General features: G+C 38.7%; 1 protein-coding gene across 3 annotated transcripts in view; it reads right to left on the bottom strand.

The window, feature by feature from the left end:
• The window catches only part of LOC138692264 (protein unc-93 homolog A), a 270619-nt gene that overhangs the window by 5306 nt on the left and 246144 nt on the right, over positions 1-19169 (bottom strand). For 2 of the 3 annotated variants that reach the window (XM_069815435.1, XM_069815426.1), the window contains exons 5-9: positions 18438-19161; positions 13877-14095; positions 7779-7972; positions 5656-5785; positions 111-248 (exon numbers count right to left, since the gene is read on the bottom strand). In XM_069815435.1, the coding sequence (XP_069671536.1) occupies positions 111-248; positions 5656-5785; positions 7779-7972; positions 13877-14095; positions 18438-19161 (1405 nt within the window). The remainder of the gene's footprint in view (positions 1-110; positions 249-5655; positions 5786-7778; positions 7973-13876; positions 14096-18437; positions 19162-19169) is intronic. The other variant, XM_069815445.1, reaches the window with a different exon arrangement.

Consider the following 19169-nt stretch of genomic DNA (forward strand, 5'->3'; position numbering starts at 1 on the left):
GGTTTTCTAGTCTACACTTTTTGTACAATAGGCTTTCAGTCTCTTTTAACTGTCTATTCCAACGACAAAAGTAACTTGCTTCGTGTTTATTCTGTTCTAGTATTACTTACTAAAATTGAGCGTCTCCCAGATGGCATTGCAAACACCCCATGCTGCAGATATTACATAGAAGAGGGCAGGGTCATCTCCGGACGGTTTCCACAGCAACAAGACCAGCAGCAGGCATGCATGAAAAACGAAGCCCACCGCTGTAACATCAATAAACATGACTGACATCAGTTGTTACTAGACAACACACTTCTAAATTATAAAAATTACATTATAAATGTCTAAATTAGGTGTTTGCTTTACATCATTTAATTGATACAGCATCGTTAAATAATCGGGGTGATATAAATTGCTTCCAAGGGGGCTATTATAAGTACGTAAATCCCTCTTGTTTACAAGAGATGTATGTAAATTGCCTTCTATTTGCCTAGGACGTCGAATTTTCAAATCCGCTACTGAGTGCATCTTGCACACGGAACTACTTGTTCATGTGGCGAAGTGACGTAATTACATAGAAAGCTTAGCAGTCTTTTCAATGTCATAAAATAATGTTATAAATTTCAATCAAAGACACAACTATCTGCAAATGTTTATTTGCTACATGAATATAAGGTATATAAACATTTTCGCCTTGTGGGGCATCATCAGATATATTAAAATTATGTGATCTGAACTTAGATTAAATTAGATTTATAAAAGCAATACGAGCAGTGTGTAATACGTGGTGATAAAATTTCATGAGTTATATGTATACTAATTGTAACAAGAAATAAGCTAAAATGATTAATTTCAATGTAGTGTAAATTCAAATATGATTAAATTGGAATTGTGTGTACATATAACTCATGTTACATTATAATACATATTTATCAAATAATATTATGCAAATTATGATCATGTTAAAATCAAATGAATAAATGGATAAAATCTTGGGTTAAAGTTATTCAATGTTTAGAATATGACACGTCTTGGAGAACTGTGTATCATACCGAAGTTTGCAGTAATCGCTGTTGTAGGTTGATTGTAATGTGCATATAAATTATCATTCATATAGAGTACTTTGCTTGGTTATAATCTAAATGTTGTCAAATAGTGGTTATCCTTGATCCTTTAGATCTAAATAATCTATCTTTTATAATGCATATCGTTAATGAATTACTGTGTTTAATTAAGAAAACTGTGTGTATATGGAAGAATTGTACGTATGTGTCTCGGTGTATGTGGCTGGGCTGTCTTAGCTTTTTTCTGAAAACATTAATTTCTGTTAGGAATTGGACGTCTTCGTAATATTATACAACTGTTTAAAATAACTTAAATAAAAGGGCCTCGCTAAGTAATTAACTGTCACGTGATTTCCCCCTTTCTATGACCCTGCGACAAAACCACTTGGACAGACAGTAGATAGCATCTTTTCGGATCGGGCAGAAGTGAAGTTTGAATTTACAGTACGTAAGGTACTTATAGGGTAGGTGTAGAAATATTTCAACAGGAGTTACTAATACGAAGGACGAAACTGGTAATTGGAATTAGGTACAATAGTCTATAGTGCGATAATATGCACAAAAGAACTGAAGCCTGTATTCAAATGAACGGCCTCTATTTTCAAAAATGTGTTTAAATATCAATATTATGATTATTTTTTCAGTTTAACTTCACTTTCTATATTGTACGCCAGCTGTGTCGAAAATGCGACTCACGAGCACATTGTGGCTCGCAATGCATTTCCCTTGCTTCCTACCTAAAACCCCCACCCTATCACTCACTGGAGTCAAACTCCGTTCCATTTGTATTTGTCTCTGACCTGCGAGTGGCGTATCGTCGCAATGTCTCTTTCGAAACCATGTACCTCTATAAAAACAAAAGTTTCAAGTAGGATGGGAGGACGCATTTTTTGATGCCAATATGATGAGAATATTAAATGTATGATTTGTTCACAAGTATTACGAGGAAAACGGTTGTATAACATAAAACGGCATTATAAGTTACTACATGTTACTGATGAAACATTAAAAGATTAAGTGTTGTTGTTGTTGTTATTATTATTATTATTATTATTATTATTATTATTATCTCTGTACGTCAATCCTTTTTCACCAGATGTACGAGTAATGCGGTTAGATCTTCAATTTAAACTCACAGATTAACAATGTGAAGTTAAATGAAAGGTAGATGTAAGGACTTGGCAAATGTTGAACTTTTCAAATCTTTGGCAAAAAATAAATATTTGAAGCTTCGTTCTTTCGCTTGCTCTGTTGAAGCCATGTTCGCTACAACTTACGTTTGTGAAAAATTATTTTCAACAATTAAAGTAGTAAAAATCAAATTTAGATCACGACTGACAGACAAATACCTTACTGGCAGTAAGTGACATAATTCCTGATTTTGAAACTTTGCAGCAGAGACATTCTGAAGACAGTTAATTTTAGGTTGTGATAATGTGTTCTGTTTTCTTGTTCATTTCTTTCTTCGTTACACGTACTAAACATTAGTTTGTAGCCTTGTACTGTATATAATTTAATTTAAGTGCTTGACTTAATGAAAATGAAAATCCGTTAATAAGTCAGGCAGTTGCTTCACTTTCCCTTCGGGTGTCCGCCTCCCTCCATAGGTGCTATGCACGTTGCAGCTTACACAGTGGCTCGGCGCACGATGGCATTTTCGACACAGCTGTTGTACGCTAATGTGCTGTAGACAGTATAATATACACTGCATAATGAATACGTCCGAATGGATGGTTCAGTTCGTGAGTAAAACACTTACTGTTAATACTGTACTGTATTTTGATTAAACAAAAACCTAATGAAAATGATCAAACTCAAAATCACGACATTTCCTAGTTCACGTAAATGGATGGACTACTTTTCTTCCCTCCTATAGGCCTACCTAGTAAAGTGATTTGTTTGTATTTTACGCAGTATCATCGAACTCCAGTCATGGAAGCGGGTAGCAAACGGTTCCCAACCGTTAATCCAAAGGTATAGCCAGGTTAATATTAGAAATGTTAGTAAAAATAAAATGATGTCCCTGTACAATATAACACAGATGCAAACTGCAAATAGATTGAGAATATCAGACGCAGCTGTAATGGAAATAAGAGAGAACACTAACAGATATGAAATAAATGTCGATGATGAAGAAGAACGTTCGTTTCCTCAAGAAAAAGGCTTAAACTCAGTAGGCAAGTAAACCTGTCGGCAGATGCCAAATAAATATGCGAAATCATTATCAACCAATTTAATTGACGTTTCCTGCAATCACATATATTTGGCAGCTTTAATATGCTTGATCCAAAGAAATTTGCTTCATTCAGAGAAGTTCCCCACCGACCTGACTAATATTTTCGTAAAAAAAATGACTGTCCTTTAATTTCGAAAGCAAAATTTGTTGATGAACTATTAGTGATCTATCGAAATGATACATTTAAAGACATGTCCTCTGTGTATGATTTGTTCAGTTTTTTATGAATTACTCCTTTGAAGATTCATTCTCTGAAATAGGAAAAGCCCTTCGAATCGCACTAACAACACCTATTTCAACAGCTGTGTTAGGACGGAGTTTCAGCACATTAAACAGGATAAAAAACACTTCTCAGAAACACCATGGGTCAAGATAGGCTGAATTCGTTGGCTTTCTGTTCTTTTCTTAAGGAGCATCTCCATCAAATTCCGAATCTTGTTATTCATCATCTTTTACAGTATCCACCTCGCGTCAATGGAATTCCTTGCCACAAAGTATTAGGGGCTGCAAGACAATAAACATCTTTAAAAAACAGCTTAAAAGATAACCTTATTAGCATTTCACTCCAATCTTACTGATTTAAACTATCACTGACTACATTGTTACTTCATTCTTTAGACATCATCCTGATAGTGCTGTATTTTCAAAATTGTCTCATAATAATCTCTTTCTATTATCTAATATTATTTGAAATATATTAACATTCAATGGCCCAATTGTATAAAACTCCCTGACTAAAGATCAACTTTGATCGAAGATCGAAAAGTGAACCGAGTTCAGACACTTCTTCTATTGTATAAAACTTTTCTGCGATCAAATTACCTTGGTTCAAATGCAATCTAAGTTCACGTGAAAAGGATTTGGCAACATCGCATAAACAGGAGAAATACGTGATGCGCGGACAGGTTTGTTCAGTGTTGCCAATCTAGCGATTTTAACTCTTTTTCAACAACAATTTCTTTTAACTTTTATATTGCTTAAATAGGGATTTAGTGACCTTTTTAGCACCCCATAGTGACAAAATTTAATCTTTCTTTGTTGATAATGAGAAATCTAGCGACTTTACAACTACTTTTTCGCAACTTTCCGTATTACACTCTGTTGGAGACACTGTTTTTTTTTTTCAATGTAAATAATGGCGGACAATAAGAAGGTTGACTGTTCTCCAAGTTGTTATCGTGTTATGGTGTTTGATACTGCTAAACATAATAAAGCTTTATAAAACGACAATTTTCGTTTAGTAATACAGTTAATTGAACATTTATGAATGTACCTATCATATCCATTAATAATTAATGGTTGTTATAAACATAATATAATTATAGGTTATGTTATTTGATACTGCTGAACACGATAGAGCCTTATAAAATATAAGAATGTTCGTGTATTAAGGCAAGAAATAGAAAGAAATATTTATAAATGTACCTATCATATCTATTGATATTAATAATAATGGATATTTTATTTGCACAATCTGTCACTCGTATATTTCAAACAGAAAAGAAATAACTGAACTTGGATTGTCTTTTAGCTTAATTCTGCTACACAGTTTATTTCAGTGTTTAATTAATAGTTCATAGTATTTTTTGTTTAATTCGTATATAACTCTTGTATACATGTCTCACTTAATCAAATTGTTGAATTCTTTGTAAGTTCATGCATATGTATATACACTTTTTGCTGGTTGAGTGGAAGAGAAGGCCTTACGGCCTTAACTCTGCCAGCTAAAATAAATCATTATTATTATTATTATTATTATTATTATTATTATTATTATTATTATTAACTTAAGAACAGAGTCGTCGAAAAGTTTGCCATAAGAAAGACAAACGAGCACATGCTCTTTATAAATAATTCTGCAGATTGGTGAGTTTAATGTTGAATTCGCGTTATTATGTAAGTGGTAGTTTTAGTTATATTATTTTAAGTAGAATTAATTAACTAAAATTCCGGTTGCGAAAGCCAGCTATAACGGCTTGGAGGATCATCGTGCTAACCACACGATACCTCCATTTCTGGTTGGATGATCGTCCACCTCTGCTTCGACATGTGGGCGTGAGGCCAGTAGCCGGCTGGTCGGTCTAGGCCCTTCACGGACTGTAGCGCCACGAATTAATTAACTAAAATGAAATAAAAAGCCTTGGTGCATTAAGTTATTTAACGCATATTGCAAAATTTGTGAAATATCTGGCCCCACCAACAAAAATTATCACGAGCCGCCACTGCATATATATATATATATATATATATATATATATATATATATATATATATATATATATATATAACGTTCTGAGCAAGCAGGAACTAAAAAAGTCCTCTATCTTGCTGTGGTTTAAAATAATTTTTAATTTGGAAAAAGCATCTTACCAATGACAATGCACCGCCGAATGTGACGCAGCATCATGCTGAGGGTGAAGGCAGCCAGGGACTGAAGAGATCCCAGACTCAGGAACACAAGGCTGACGTTAGGGACGCCCAGTGCACAAACCACGTATGACTGTGGACAAACAATATGGTAATAAAACAACTACGATGTTACTGTTATTCGCCAACGCCACATTTCTTAGGCCACAGTCTGTTCTGGCGTCTAAGACATATTTCAAATCTTAACAGTATGTGACATATCAGTCCTTTTATCATGTTGGCAATAATATAATAATATTTGTGGTTATAATTAATTTTCTTCAACTAGTATCCAAAGGTCTTTATGAATTGATTTGATCTGCATCCAAATAAGAATATTAAGTTTTGTTTCCTCACGTGCTTCAACTATAAACTGTGTGGTTTAAATTGGTGTATGGATAAATACTATAATTTATACATTTCTTTATTTTCATTTGAGTGTGTTTCGCGATTGTTCGCAGCAGTCCAATTGCATCTCTCGTATAGGGTGACCAGATCAAAATGTTCAAAAGCAGGACATTTGAAGGAAAAAAGCAGGACATTTTGAAAAAAAAATAGCCTGACAACATATTAAATTCCTTTTCATTCACTAAGAACAATAAAACCAATAGGCAAACATAGTACCAAAGCTATCCATTGTTATTAATCTTACAATTTCCGAATGAAATTGTACAATTAATAGAAAGTCAAATGTCCAAATTTGTGTAACTTAATTTATATCAGCGCATATTAAACCCAAAAACCTTGTTTAGTTTTATACTTATACAAGGTCTTTGATCAAACTGCCTTTCGTATGGCGTATAAAATTCGTGTTTTAATTATCTAGGCTATACAGAGATGACTCCACTTTGTAGCAACATATTTCTCGCTGTAGTGTGAAGATATAAGCACTGCTAGCTGTTTCCACACATATTACATAGTTCATAGTTCTCGGTGTAGTGTGTTACGAGGCTTAGCATGGAAATTGATTTTAGTTTAAACCGTCATTACATATTTTTATTACATATAAAGACTCATTATTTTTGATAAAAGTATTGTTATAATTCATGTGCTTTGTTACCAGATAAATTAACTTGCGGATACTAAGGATGAGCAAAATACTGTATATCCAAATTTTACTAGAGATCAACAGCACGCTAAATAGTAATATACGTTACAAGAGCAGTATGTTGACGTTTTCATGGTCGAGGAAAAGATTGAAAAAACGAAACGTAGTTGAGCTTTTTTAATTTCCGAGAACATGAAAGCAAACATACCGCTCGTGTATCGTACATTATTTTGTGCGAAGATCGTTTATTACATACCTGAAAGACGAATTTCTAATTAGTTGCAATGAAATCTCCATCTTGGTTTCTGTTTAATGACGGCAACTTCGGAAAACCAAAATATCTTTCTTCAACATTGTTGCTATAAAATGTTTTCTGTGTTTACTATACTCCAGCAGGCCGTGATATTCGTCTGTCTTTTTTTTTCCCCCAGTCTATAAATGCGAACTTAAAACAAACGGTAAGGTTATGTAATGATTTATTTTTCATTTTAATATTTTAACAATATTATTTATATAACATATTGCAATAATAACATCGGCATCTGGAATCTTGTTGATTTTTTCACGGCTTCCTTAATGTTACTTGTATCAGGAATGCAATAAGTTTCGTGGAGTAGTAGAGTTTACTTAATTTTTGCAAATATTTAAAAACAATAATTAACATTGCCATTTAGGTGAAATTGCAGTGGTAAGTTTCCATTTTATAATTATTACTATATTGAACGTCTATAAAAATAATATGTTAAAAGCCTAAAGCAGTAAAATGAATGTGGCGCTTAAGCGGTAAGAAGAGGGAAATTGTTATGTGTGTTACGTTGGGAATACTGAATGTGGTATTTCACACTTACCGCGTATTGGTTTTGTGCGGAAAACAAGCAAATACGCACGATCTCGCACAAAACATTTTTGTTATCAGGAATGCTAAAAAAAGATCAATTTGATTAAAAATCTCCAAATCCAAATTTATAATAGGCCTATTATAATACTTTTTATATTTATTATAATGATAAAGTAAAAATGTGGCTATTGTGCAGTATACCTTGCTGAAATCGGCTAACATGAAGCCCTGCTCCAGTCCAATGAAAACAGCCAGGGGCGCTGCGAGTTGCAGTCTTGGGTCCCTGAAGGCATTGCGCACTGCACGCAGGGCCGCCACACCTGTGGGTCTCTCCAGAGGGTCCTGGTACACGAACATCCGGATCCGGTCAAGGAATGCAGCGGTCAAGGCCACACCTGCAATGCAAGCTTTGCTGGGACTATTTACGTGGCGAAATTCGCGTTTGGCGACTATTTAATGATTAGCTGGGTAACTTTCGGCGTTGCACGTCGGATTCATTCCGCCATCATAGTTATATGTCCCCTCTTTCATTATCATCTCCGTTTCTTTCCTAGATTGCGGGCCACCACTAAGTTGGACCCCGTGGATATGTGGTTATTCGTTGTTGGTGGTAGTGCTATGCACAGTCTCTTCACCGGGCTCATGGTAACTCGCGGGACCGGGGTTGAGGGACCGCGGTGAGGCCTACGCGGAAAAGTAAAGAGATCATGTAGTTGTAGGGCAGAGATGGGCATCGTGCCTCACTTGAGAAATAATGCCTCACTGACCTTCACAGAGCTTATCGCTCTGAGTGACATCACCTTCACAGTCCCAATCCCTCCCTAATGCAGCTCCTAGGCGTGGGCAGGTTCTATATCAGTTTCATAAGCAATATCAGTGGTGGCATAATGGCATTATCAAAGCAATGTGTACGCGTTAGAAAACGATTATTTCATGAGAAATGGAAGTTTTTTTTTTTTTTTTGCTGTTTAGAAGGGGAGAACATACGATGGTTGTTATGCTCGAAAATCCTATTAGGCATTAATACATTTAATATACAACGACATTAATCCTTATGTCATAAAGAACATGCTGAATTAGAAGGTAAGACAAATTAAATGTTATTTTTCGTACTATTCCGAAGAAAATTTATGATCTTAACATTTGCATAGTATACTAAATATGACATTATACCTTAAACACGCTGCATTAAAAGGTACGAGCAATTAAATGTTGTTTGTACGTATTATTTCCAAAAGAAATTTATTTAAAAAATATCAAATGTGCGTAGAAAACAAAATATGATTTTCTGAAATTATTTTAGGTCGAGACCGTGCAAATCTATTGAGTAATCTTGATAAACGCCAGAATATTCAAGAAAATAAACGTAGACAACGTGATGGAATATTATTGGCTAGTTACGCAATTTCTCGCCTGTGATTTAAATCGATTCAGCGACGGAGAAATAGTAAAGAGGTTTATGATTAAAGCTGCAGAATTAAGGGAACCAGGTAGTGATTAGGGGTCAAAATCCCGATATTTTATTATGTGTTTAAAAAAAGTAAAGAACTTGCTCTTTAAAACAATATAAATATTATTTGGGGTATTTCTGCAGATAAGTCCTTTAAGTGGCCTCTTTAAATTTAGCGGTGCATGTACTTCATACATTCTTATATTTTTTAACTGCAGTTTTCAATAAGTTGATTTTTGAAACTTGGGTGCATTTTTCTCTGAAACTACTCAATCAATTTATATGACATTTTTACAGTGTTTTCTTCAGCCTATGTTCTACATAGTAGACCTATGGGTTTAATAATATCAAACAGATAACACGAGAAAAAATATATATATACATTGAAAAAAATTGCAAAAAGTATTAAACAAAGTCAATATTTTTTTCTGTTTCACTAGGGGTGAAATATTTAACTAAATTTTGCTTCAGAATTTACAATATACATTACTAGATAACTTAAAAAAAATACAAAGTATATGAGTGAAGATTGTAGCAAGTAATGTGCACCTGAAGAATGAGGTACACTTAGCAAAGTGGGAAAACAGTTTATCAGTTAGGACCTTTCTTTTGCACTTGGATACGAAACTAATTAGTTTTTTTATATCACTGAATTCAGAATGATTGATTGTACAGGGACATCATTTTATTTTTACTAACATTTTTAATATTAACCTGTCTATACCTTTAGAGAACCGGAAACACCGCTTGCTCCCCACTCCAAGACTGGAGTTCGATGATACTGGCGTCAAACACAAATCACTCTACTAGGTATAGGAAGGATGAAAAGTAGTTCATCCATTTACGTAAACTAGGAAATATCGCGATTTTGAGTTTGATAATTTTCATTAGGTTTTTCATTAATGAAAGTACAGTACTGTATTAAGAATAAGTGTTTTTACTCACGAACTGAGTTATCCATGCGAACGTATTCATTATGCGGTGTATATTATACTGTCTACAGCACATTAGCGTACAATATAGAGAAAGAAGTTAAATTGAAAAATAATCATAATATGAATATTTAAACACAATTTTGAAAATGGTAGCCGTTCATTTCGATACAGGCTTCAGTTCTTTTGTGCATATTATCGCACTATAGACTATTGCATCTAATTCCAATTGCCAGTTTCGTCCTTCGTACTAGTAACTCATGTTGAAATAATTCTATACCTACTCGACGTACTGTTAATTCAATCTTCACTTCTGCCCGACCCGAAAATATAAAATTACTCAGACATGCTATCTACTGTCCGTCCAAGTGGTTATGCCGCAGGATTGTAGAAAGGGAGGAAATCACGTGACAGTTAATTACTTAACGAGGCCCTTTTATTTAAGTTAAATTAAACAGCTGTATAATATTACGTAAACGCCCAATTCCTAAGAGAAATTAATGTTTTCAGAAAAGAGCTAAGACAGCCCAGCTTTTACAGAGGGGCGAGCAGAAGCAGGTGGGGGAAATCGGGATGCGACATAGACAAACGGACAGTACCTGTGCGAAAATATGATTCAATATTGAAAGCTGTTTCGTCACTGGAAAACGCGAACATATTTCTGGAACGTACTATACTCACTAACTCAGTACTGCTTACTACCTGCTGTCTTGGCTCTGTGTGGAGTTGGAACTTCATTAGTAGAAGGGGTGGGAGTGAAGTACATTCAAAAACTCAGGTACAATAAAAATTGAAGTAAAAATAAAATGTCCCTGTATAAGCATGGGAATTTTTATTCCACTCTGAGCACTAAAAGCCTGAAAATATTGAACTAAACTTTTGTACTGAAATTTTTTAATCGAACGGGCCATCATTACCCACTCCCCTTAATTTGCCCAATTGAATAAAAGTTTTCGAGAGTCTCCCGTTAACCAAGCGCTTTCTTAATAATTTGCCACTGACCGCCCTAGCGATTACGATAAGGTGACGCAGGTCACAGCAGTTTATATTTCCCATCCTACTCTGCAGTCTCCTCTCCTAGTAAACAAACTATTTCCAATCCAGTGCCTCACGTAACCGAAAATTGTGCCCATGTATGTTGTAGGGTGAAGAGGAGTTCGGAGGCGAGGCGCGGGGGGCTTAGAGTATGCACACCATTCCATCCCTGGAGCGGTCTGCGCGCGAAGACAGTCCCAGTCCGTGTCCTCTCCTGAAGGAGAACTCATTTATGGCTTTTAAGGAACCCGGAGGTTCTTTGCCGCCCTCACATAAGCTCGCCATCGGTCCCTATCCTGAGCAAGATTAATCCAGTCTCTACCATCATATCCCACCTTCCTCAAATCCATTTTAATATTATCCTCCCATCTACGCCTCGGCCTTCCCAAAGGTCTTATTCCCTCCGACCTCCCAACTAACACTCTATATGCATTTCCTGGATTCGCCCATACGTGCTACAGGCCCATAACACAAATCTCATAACCAGGCTTCGGGACCAGGGACACAGAGTAACCGGTATGAGGTTTAGAGTACACGGAGTATAAATGACGTCATGACCCGTGTGGAGGGGTGACTGCAACAGCACAGGTGGGTTTGTAATGTGCATTACCGTTGTGTGTAGGCCTATTGCTGCCTGGCTGCGGTACGTGTAACAGGCTTCGGCGTAGGGACACCTGATTGAAGGTTACAACTTAAGTTAATACTTTAATGGTACATTTCTGTGGTGTTCGGGTAAAGGGGTATAAGTCATTTTTTTGTCCAGGTGGAATTTTGTTCCCCAGATGAACACACAAGTTAAATTATACAAGAGGGTGTGCAAAAATCAAAGAATACTAGCAGTTGATGTGTTTTATTTGTGTAGAAAATTATTTGCAATAAGGATTCTAAGTTTAATTTTCATTTATCTCCGAACTCATTTTTATGACTTATCTCCCTTTACCCAAACACCCCAGATTTATTGTATACACTAGGAATGTACTGTATATACTGCATCTGTACAGGATGAAATATATTTTGTGCCGTACTGTGACGGACTGTTTACATGTTGAGACACGAAGTAATGGCGGGCTTCATCTCCCACTCCACTCGACCAACACAACACCAACTCTCGTGCGTTCTGAACTTCATGCTTTTCTGTGCACAGGACCGAAGCCTGCTCATAACCTTATTTCTTTGCTGTGGTCGTGCCAGAGAATCAGTCCCATTCCGAGGCTTATTTTGAAGTTTCGTAACAAGCTGTTTTTACGGTGATGGGTTGTTAGCCCTTCGCCTAGCCCCCAAGCTGGAGGACCACCCCCTTATCGGCTGTCCGCAACTACCCTCCATATCTGGAGGCCGTCTCTTCTATCCACAATCTGACGTGGTGATAGGAACCCACCATTCATGGCCCGAAGGGGGACTAATAGATAGAATAATACTCAGGTTTAGAGCAGGCAACCTCACTCGTCCATAGGCCAGCCCCCTCCGTGCGTTCTGGGAATGCTATGGAATGATGACGAAATGGAGCAGTGGCGGCTCGTGGGTATTGAATTAAGGGGGGCTGCATACAAAAATAAACCAAGTAACTTACTTTATTTAAAGATTAGTTCCATGCGCCTTATCTTTTAAGTTGTGTTTAAATGAGACAGGCTCATGTCAGTAGATTTACTGGCATTTAAAACAATCCTACGGACAAAATTCCGACACACCGGCGACTCTGATATAACCCCTGCAGTTGCGAGTGTCGTTAAATAAATCATAATTTAATTTGTTATATGCAGATTTGAACCTTAGAAATATCTAACTGGCGATGTTGTAGTTGGTTGTATAATATATATACATGATACATCAATAAATGAAAAAAATAACTGAGCCAGAAATTGAATTCGGGATATTCAAGAGTACGCACCAGGGCGCTTTCCTCGTTTATTGTGATGTTAGATGTTTCAGAATCCATTATGGTTTGAAAACATTCTAGCAATGGCTCCTTCTTCTCATGAACAACATTTACTGTTATATTAAACCCATCTTGTTGCCCCAGCTGATGGAATTGTCTTTGAAACACTTACTCTAATACAGACTGTGTGGAGATCGAGAGAAGAAAGCAGTGATACTTGATAAATGAGCAAAAAATATGCGAGTCTTTGTATTTTGTTTAGCGGCTCTTTCCATTATGAGATTCAACTGATGGGCACTTAATTTCACATTTCTCCTGAATTGTTAAGGTACTGAACCGAATAGACTGTAATATTGTACAGAATTAAACATTGTTGCACTTGTTATACTCACAACATTAAAGAAAATGTATTTAAAACTGCGCGCTACTGACAAACTGCTGCAAATTTTGCAGCGACTGAAAACTCTGGATTCATGGCAAGCGGCAGCAGGGAGGAGGGGTAAAACTAACGCGCAAAGCATCCGAGACGAGACTGGCAGCTCCAGGGTAGGAAGTGGCTTCACCCTATTATAGTCCTTGTCTCTGGTTTCGCTCTGGCAGCACCAGGGGAGGAAGTGACTTCACTAACGATTGCGTGCATGTCATTGAGAGCGAAAATTTTTTAAAAATTCGAGCCGCTAAATAGAGACTGTATAATAAATGTTTTTCACAACATAAAACGAGACAAGAGTCACAAATGTCTGGGGGTGCTGCAGCTCCGCAGCCCCTCTTCGAAAGCCGCCCCTGATTAATGGATAAATATTGAAGGAATGATGTAGATGCCTAATGTTGGGAAGCGGAAGAACCACGAGAAGAACGCCAACTGTGAATTTGCCCGCCACAAGTGTCACTATGGATTTTTCGATGTAAATTCCTAGGCCTGACCGGGACTCGAACTTGGACCGCCTGCGGAACAGGCTGAAGGTATGACCACTCAGCCACCGCAGGGGGTAAGACGCACACTTACCCATGACCGAGCAGCCTAGGAAGACACTGGCTAACATAGCAGAAGTTTTGCAAGGCAGGACAAACAGCAGATCAGCGTCGACTCCAATTGTTGAGTTGCCGTCCAGGATGTCCACGGTGGGGCTGTAGAACGGGCACGCTATGCTGCCGCAGACTCGCTCTCCACTCTCGTCCTCCAGGAACAACGCGTTGAGTGCAGGTCGGGACACGTCTGCATCCTCTGTGCAACCAGAGAGCATCATTTCATTCTTAGTACTATCAAATTTAGAGAAAAAACCACACAAATCAACATCTTAGACATGGTATCATGCGTCACATATGCAAAATAGCAAAAGTTCACTTTTGTTCTGTATATACAGGTAGGTTGTCCCAAACGATTTGGACAATACCGTATTTCCTCGCATATGAAACCGTCTTTCCCTCATTTTTAATGAAAAAAGTAAAGGGAATCTTATATGCGCATAAGTAAAAATCATTAAGGAAATGAAGTTTTCAAAGTTAAATATCAGAAGACCTAAATACAAGGGGCAATCAATGAGTTTCTGGACTGCCCTGAATGTAGGCAATATACAGGACATAGGAAACGGATAAGTTATCTAGAACAAGGAAAAGAACTGGAATTTATACTAAATGCGTCACTTGAAAGAGAAGAAGACTAGCCATAAGGCGTACAGCTCGATTCAGCGTTAATGGCCCCTGTCCTTGGTTGTTTGGCTAGTGAGCGAGCTGTGTGTTGCGTCACATCATAAATGTGCATAGGAGGGGAAGAGGAAAGAGGAAAGAGGAAGAATGAAAATAATATGCCTACCTATGCTCGCAGCTGAAGGACCTCGTGTCAAGAAAATATAAGTCATCATGACATTGTTTAGTCAACTGACGTAGTGGTTAGTAACGGGACGTGTGGAAGAATATTGTGTTTCAAGACGGAGTGTACCGCGACATGATAAGAAGAAAGTGTTAGGTGTTATGACTGTGCGGCCTGACCTATATGACCCAGCCCGCCAATAGTGATCAGTAACTCGCTGTTAGTGTATCTACTATCTATCAAGCTGTACATGAAGAGATTCCAGGAAAAATCGCAATAGGTCCTTGACATGTTTGCACAAAATCACATGTAGAAGCTCAGTTCTTAAAGATAATGTGATATTGTTTGCTAGACTGATTCAACAAGGAGGAAGCAATGATCTTCAGTGACATGCGCATGTATGTTTAACAGTAACGGTATAATAATACCTGTGATGTTCGGAAATATATTGATTGTACCAATTATGGCTGTTTATCGCTACAATTTTATCACTTCTTTGTTTGCCAACATTTCAAACTGAACATTCTTTACGGTACTATAAAATATGTTTTACGATCGTCATTTGTTTCCCGCATAGATAGTCAGTTGAAAATGGCGGCACCGTTCAAACGTTTTGGTGAAATAGAATTTTAGTAAGTCAATTAATACTTCATTGTATTCGAGTACTTTATTTCTTGTAATCTTTATATAATTTCTTCTAATCGTGTAATAGTCAATTAAATTCGACTCGAGTAAGTTGTAGCGGCAAATTTTTCTCATTGATGTCTCCAATAGGGATGCACTAAAAATTCGCGACCAGAAGCTTTAACTCCATTCTTCTCCAATCAGTCAGTCACATCCAGTTTAAATGACAGAATAATTCGCTCACCTGTTGCTCATTTTTACATTCACATCTGTCACGCCTAATAATAATAATAATAATAATAATAATAATAATAATAATAATAATAATAATAATAATAATATATGGTGTAAACGATATAAACTGCCATAAACGGGCGATAGAGCATAAATTACTGAACAAAAACGTCTAACAAAATTTTTCTGTAACTTTTGTGGTTTCCCTAAAGAGATGTTCTCTGTGAGTCTAATGTTTTTGGAAATGCTAGTAGGCCGTCATAATACTGTATATTTCGGTCCGCCACGTGGTACATTGCAACTGTGGCGATATCCTTGTTTACAAATCAGGGTAGCCTACTCTGTTGTCTCTCTATTATGATGATTTTAGCGTATGTTGGACGGAAGTTCATTGGCAATTACGTTCACATTTACTTGAACAGTAAATATTAGATTACTATCAATCCTAAAAACATATTTTAGGAATTAAAAACAAAAATAGAAGAAAGAACAAAATTTCAGTACGCATCGTGTTTAGTAGACCGAGATGTACAGTCAATAAAATGTTGGCAGTTTATATATTTTACTCCCTGTATACAGGGTGGAAGTGAAATAGCCTTGGAGATTTTCAGGACGAATAGCTCATGTTGTATGTAACAAAAAACTATATCATGTTAGTGCAAAGTTATTATTTTTTTTTGAGAAATAAATGTTTTTTTTTCTTCAAATGTGTAACAACCTATTATTCGGCAACTATTGCGATCATGATTTTTGTCCACATCGATAAGGAAACTATTAAAGAATAATTTATTCCCCTGGCGTATTTCAATAGTGTGGACGGTTTTCGTGTAAATTTAATTTTAAAAACCTCTAATTTGAAGCCATTGCACGATGCGACGTGGTTGCAACACAGCGCCAGAGAACAGCTCATCTAGCGAGACACCGAGTTCTTTGACCTCTTACAGAGTATCACGAGTACAGTGTGTTAGCGGCGATGTTACCGGACTGCTGAAACTTCAAACTTAAATTTCTAATTAACCGTGCATTTAATCACAAAACGTAATATAGGTTTTCTATTCATTTCAGTGTACCCTATCGTCCCTTTCAATCTGCAAGGTTATTTTACTTTCACGCTGTATATCATATTGGTCATTCACATGTTATGAAATGGCAACATAAAATGAGAACAACCACCAGAGTCTCCACCTGCACCTGCATTTTTTGGTAACGACCGCTAGATGACAGCATAATGAAATTGATAAAAATGGTTGCATTGAAAGTCCATTAGTCTGTTCAATCTGTTATACTCGTGTGATCATTAAATTCCAAGACCTGTCCCATAAATGGAAATAAAATTTTCTGATTTAAATTTGGCTGTCATCCACTTCAAAGTAGTCCCCTTGGGCAGTTATACACTGATCCCAGCGCGTCTGCCATTTTTGGAATGCCTCCTGGAAGTCGCGTTCTTGAAACCTATCAAGCACCTTCTGCGATTCGCGTTGGATCTCTTGGACTGTGCGAAAACAGCGACTTTTTTCTTCAAATTCATCTTCCGAAGAAAAAGAAGTCGCAGAGGGGCCAAATCTGGTGAATACGGGGAGTGAGGAACGACGACCATCTTGTTATGGATGCAGAACTGGCGTGTTGCGAGAGCTCTGTGAGCTGGCGCATTGTCGTCATGGAGCATCCATTTGTTCTCTGTCCAGAGTTGTGGTCGTTCATGTTCAGAATGGATGTAGGATTATTTGAACCTCTCCAAATGACATGTTGACGATGTCAGCAATTTCTCTGATGGTGATGCGTCGATCATCATGCACAATTTGTCGAATTTTTTCGGCAGTGTTGCGCGCGTGTGGTCGACCTGGTCTCTCATCGTTCTCCAGCGATGTTCTGTCATTTCTGAAACGCGAATGCCACTCAAAACACCTCGCTTGATTCACTCCTTCATTCCTATCGACTTCCTTCAACATTCCATGGGTTTCGGTTGCCGATTTCCCGAAGAATTTGATGTTGGCTCTCTGCTCCAGTTTCCAGTCCACCGTGGTGTTCACACCTGTGGAGTAACGGTCAGCGCGTCTGGCTGCGAAACCAGGTGGCCCGGGTTCGAATCCCGGTAGGGGCAAGTTACCTGGTTGAGGTTCTTTTCCCGGGTTTTCCCTCAACCCAGTACGAGCAAATGCTGGGTAACTTTCGGTGCTGGACTCCGGACTCATTTCACCGGCATTATCACCTTCATATCATTCAGACGCTAAATAACCTAATGTTGATAGAGTGTCGTAAAATAACCCAATAAAATAAAAATAAAATAAAAAAATCCACCGTAGTTTCACAAATTAGCGGATGCACGTGCTAACAAAACCTTGTGTAACACAGGTCTCAATGAAGATAGCGCTTTTAAACTTTGTGTCGCGTCTCTTCAAAGTCGTCTAGCGTCACTGCTGCGCGCCCGTGTCAATCACGTGATCACTTCGCCAACAGCAGACATAGTCTCGGAATTTAATGATCACAGGTTTATGTGATTAAGGCTGACACTGACTGCCTCCGTGGTCTGTTGGTCAATATGCTGGCTTCCAGATCAGGAGGTCCCGGGTTCGATTCCCGGGCTCGGCGCTCGGTGAATTTTTCTTGAAGGAGAAGAATTCCCTGGGTGTCTAGAGCCTGGAAATTTGTATGAATGTGAGTGTGATTGTGAGTGTGCCTGGTTAATATTAATTAACCAATCATCACAAATATAAAAAATACATCAGGACTGTCGCTGGGCAGTAACCTGAACACACGTTTCAGCGTCACATTGTTGACAAGTAACTCCATCTGTTAGCACAACCATAAAGCATCTAGTAGATGCCATAGAGTTACGAACAACGAATTAATTAAGGCTGGCATTGCTCTTTCTCGTAAAAAAATAATGTGGACATCATACCTGGCTGCGTGTACCACAGCAGGGAGGCCGCCACGCCGTTGCCTAGCACCAGGCCGAAGTCCTGAGCGGTCTGCAAGCCCCGTGCGAGCCTGCGCACTGCCGTCTCTCGGCGGCACGACGTCTCGTCCACGTCCTCCACCTCGTCGTCCTCAGTGACGACGTAGGACAGCTTGGAGGCGAGCGTCATGAGGAAGGTGACGCGGGCGCTGACGAGGGGGCCCAGCCACAGCCCCACGGCCAGGTAGGCGGGCACCAGAGTGTACGTGGTGGGGTACAGGTGCAGTCCGAAGAACACGCATGCGTGGATGTAGCCCAGCACGAGCGTCCAGTTGCAGCCCAGGCGCTGCACGAGCGTGGGCGCGCCCAGCGACGACAGGGCGGCGGCGGCGTGGAGGGCGGCGAGCAGCAGGGCGCCCGCGTCGCCGCCGGGGCGCCACCACCACGCGGACACCGACGCCTGCAGAGCCAGCAGCGGCAGCAGCGCCGCCGAGACGGTGGCGTGGCCCAGGCAGAGGGCCGCGAAGTTGCGGAGCAGCACGCGCCGCGAGTACACGGGGCCCAGGCGCGACGGCGTGGAGCGCACCACCGCGATCAGGCGCCGCACCGAGGACGCGCCGCCCGAGCTGGACAGCGAGTCGCGACGCCGCGCCGGCAGCGCCGTGCTGTGCGCAGTGGCCGTCGAGCGAGTTGAGCGGCTCGAGATCGGCGAGTACGATGCCATCTGCTGAAAAC

Source organism: Periplaneta americana, chromosome 2, assembly GCF_040183065.1.
Source record: "Periplaneta americana isolate PAMFEO1 chromosome 2, P.americana_PAMFEO1_priV1, whole genome shotgun sequence".
Lineage (NCBI taxonomy): Eukaryota > Metazoa > Arthropoda > Insecta > Blattodea > Blattidae > Periplaneta > Periplaneta americana.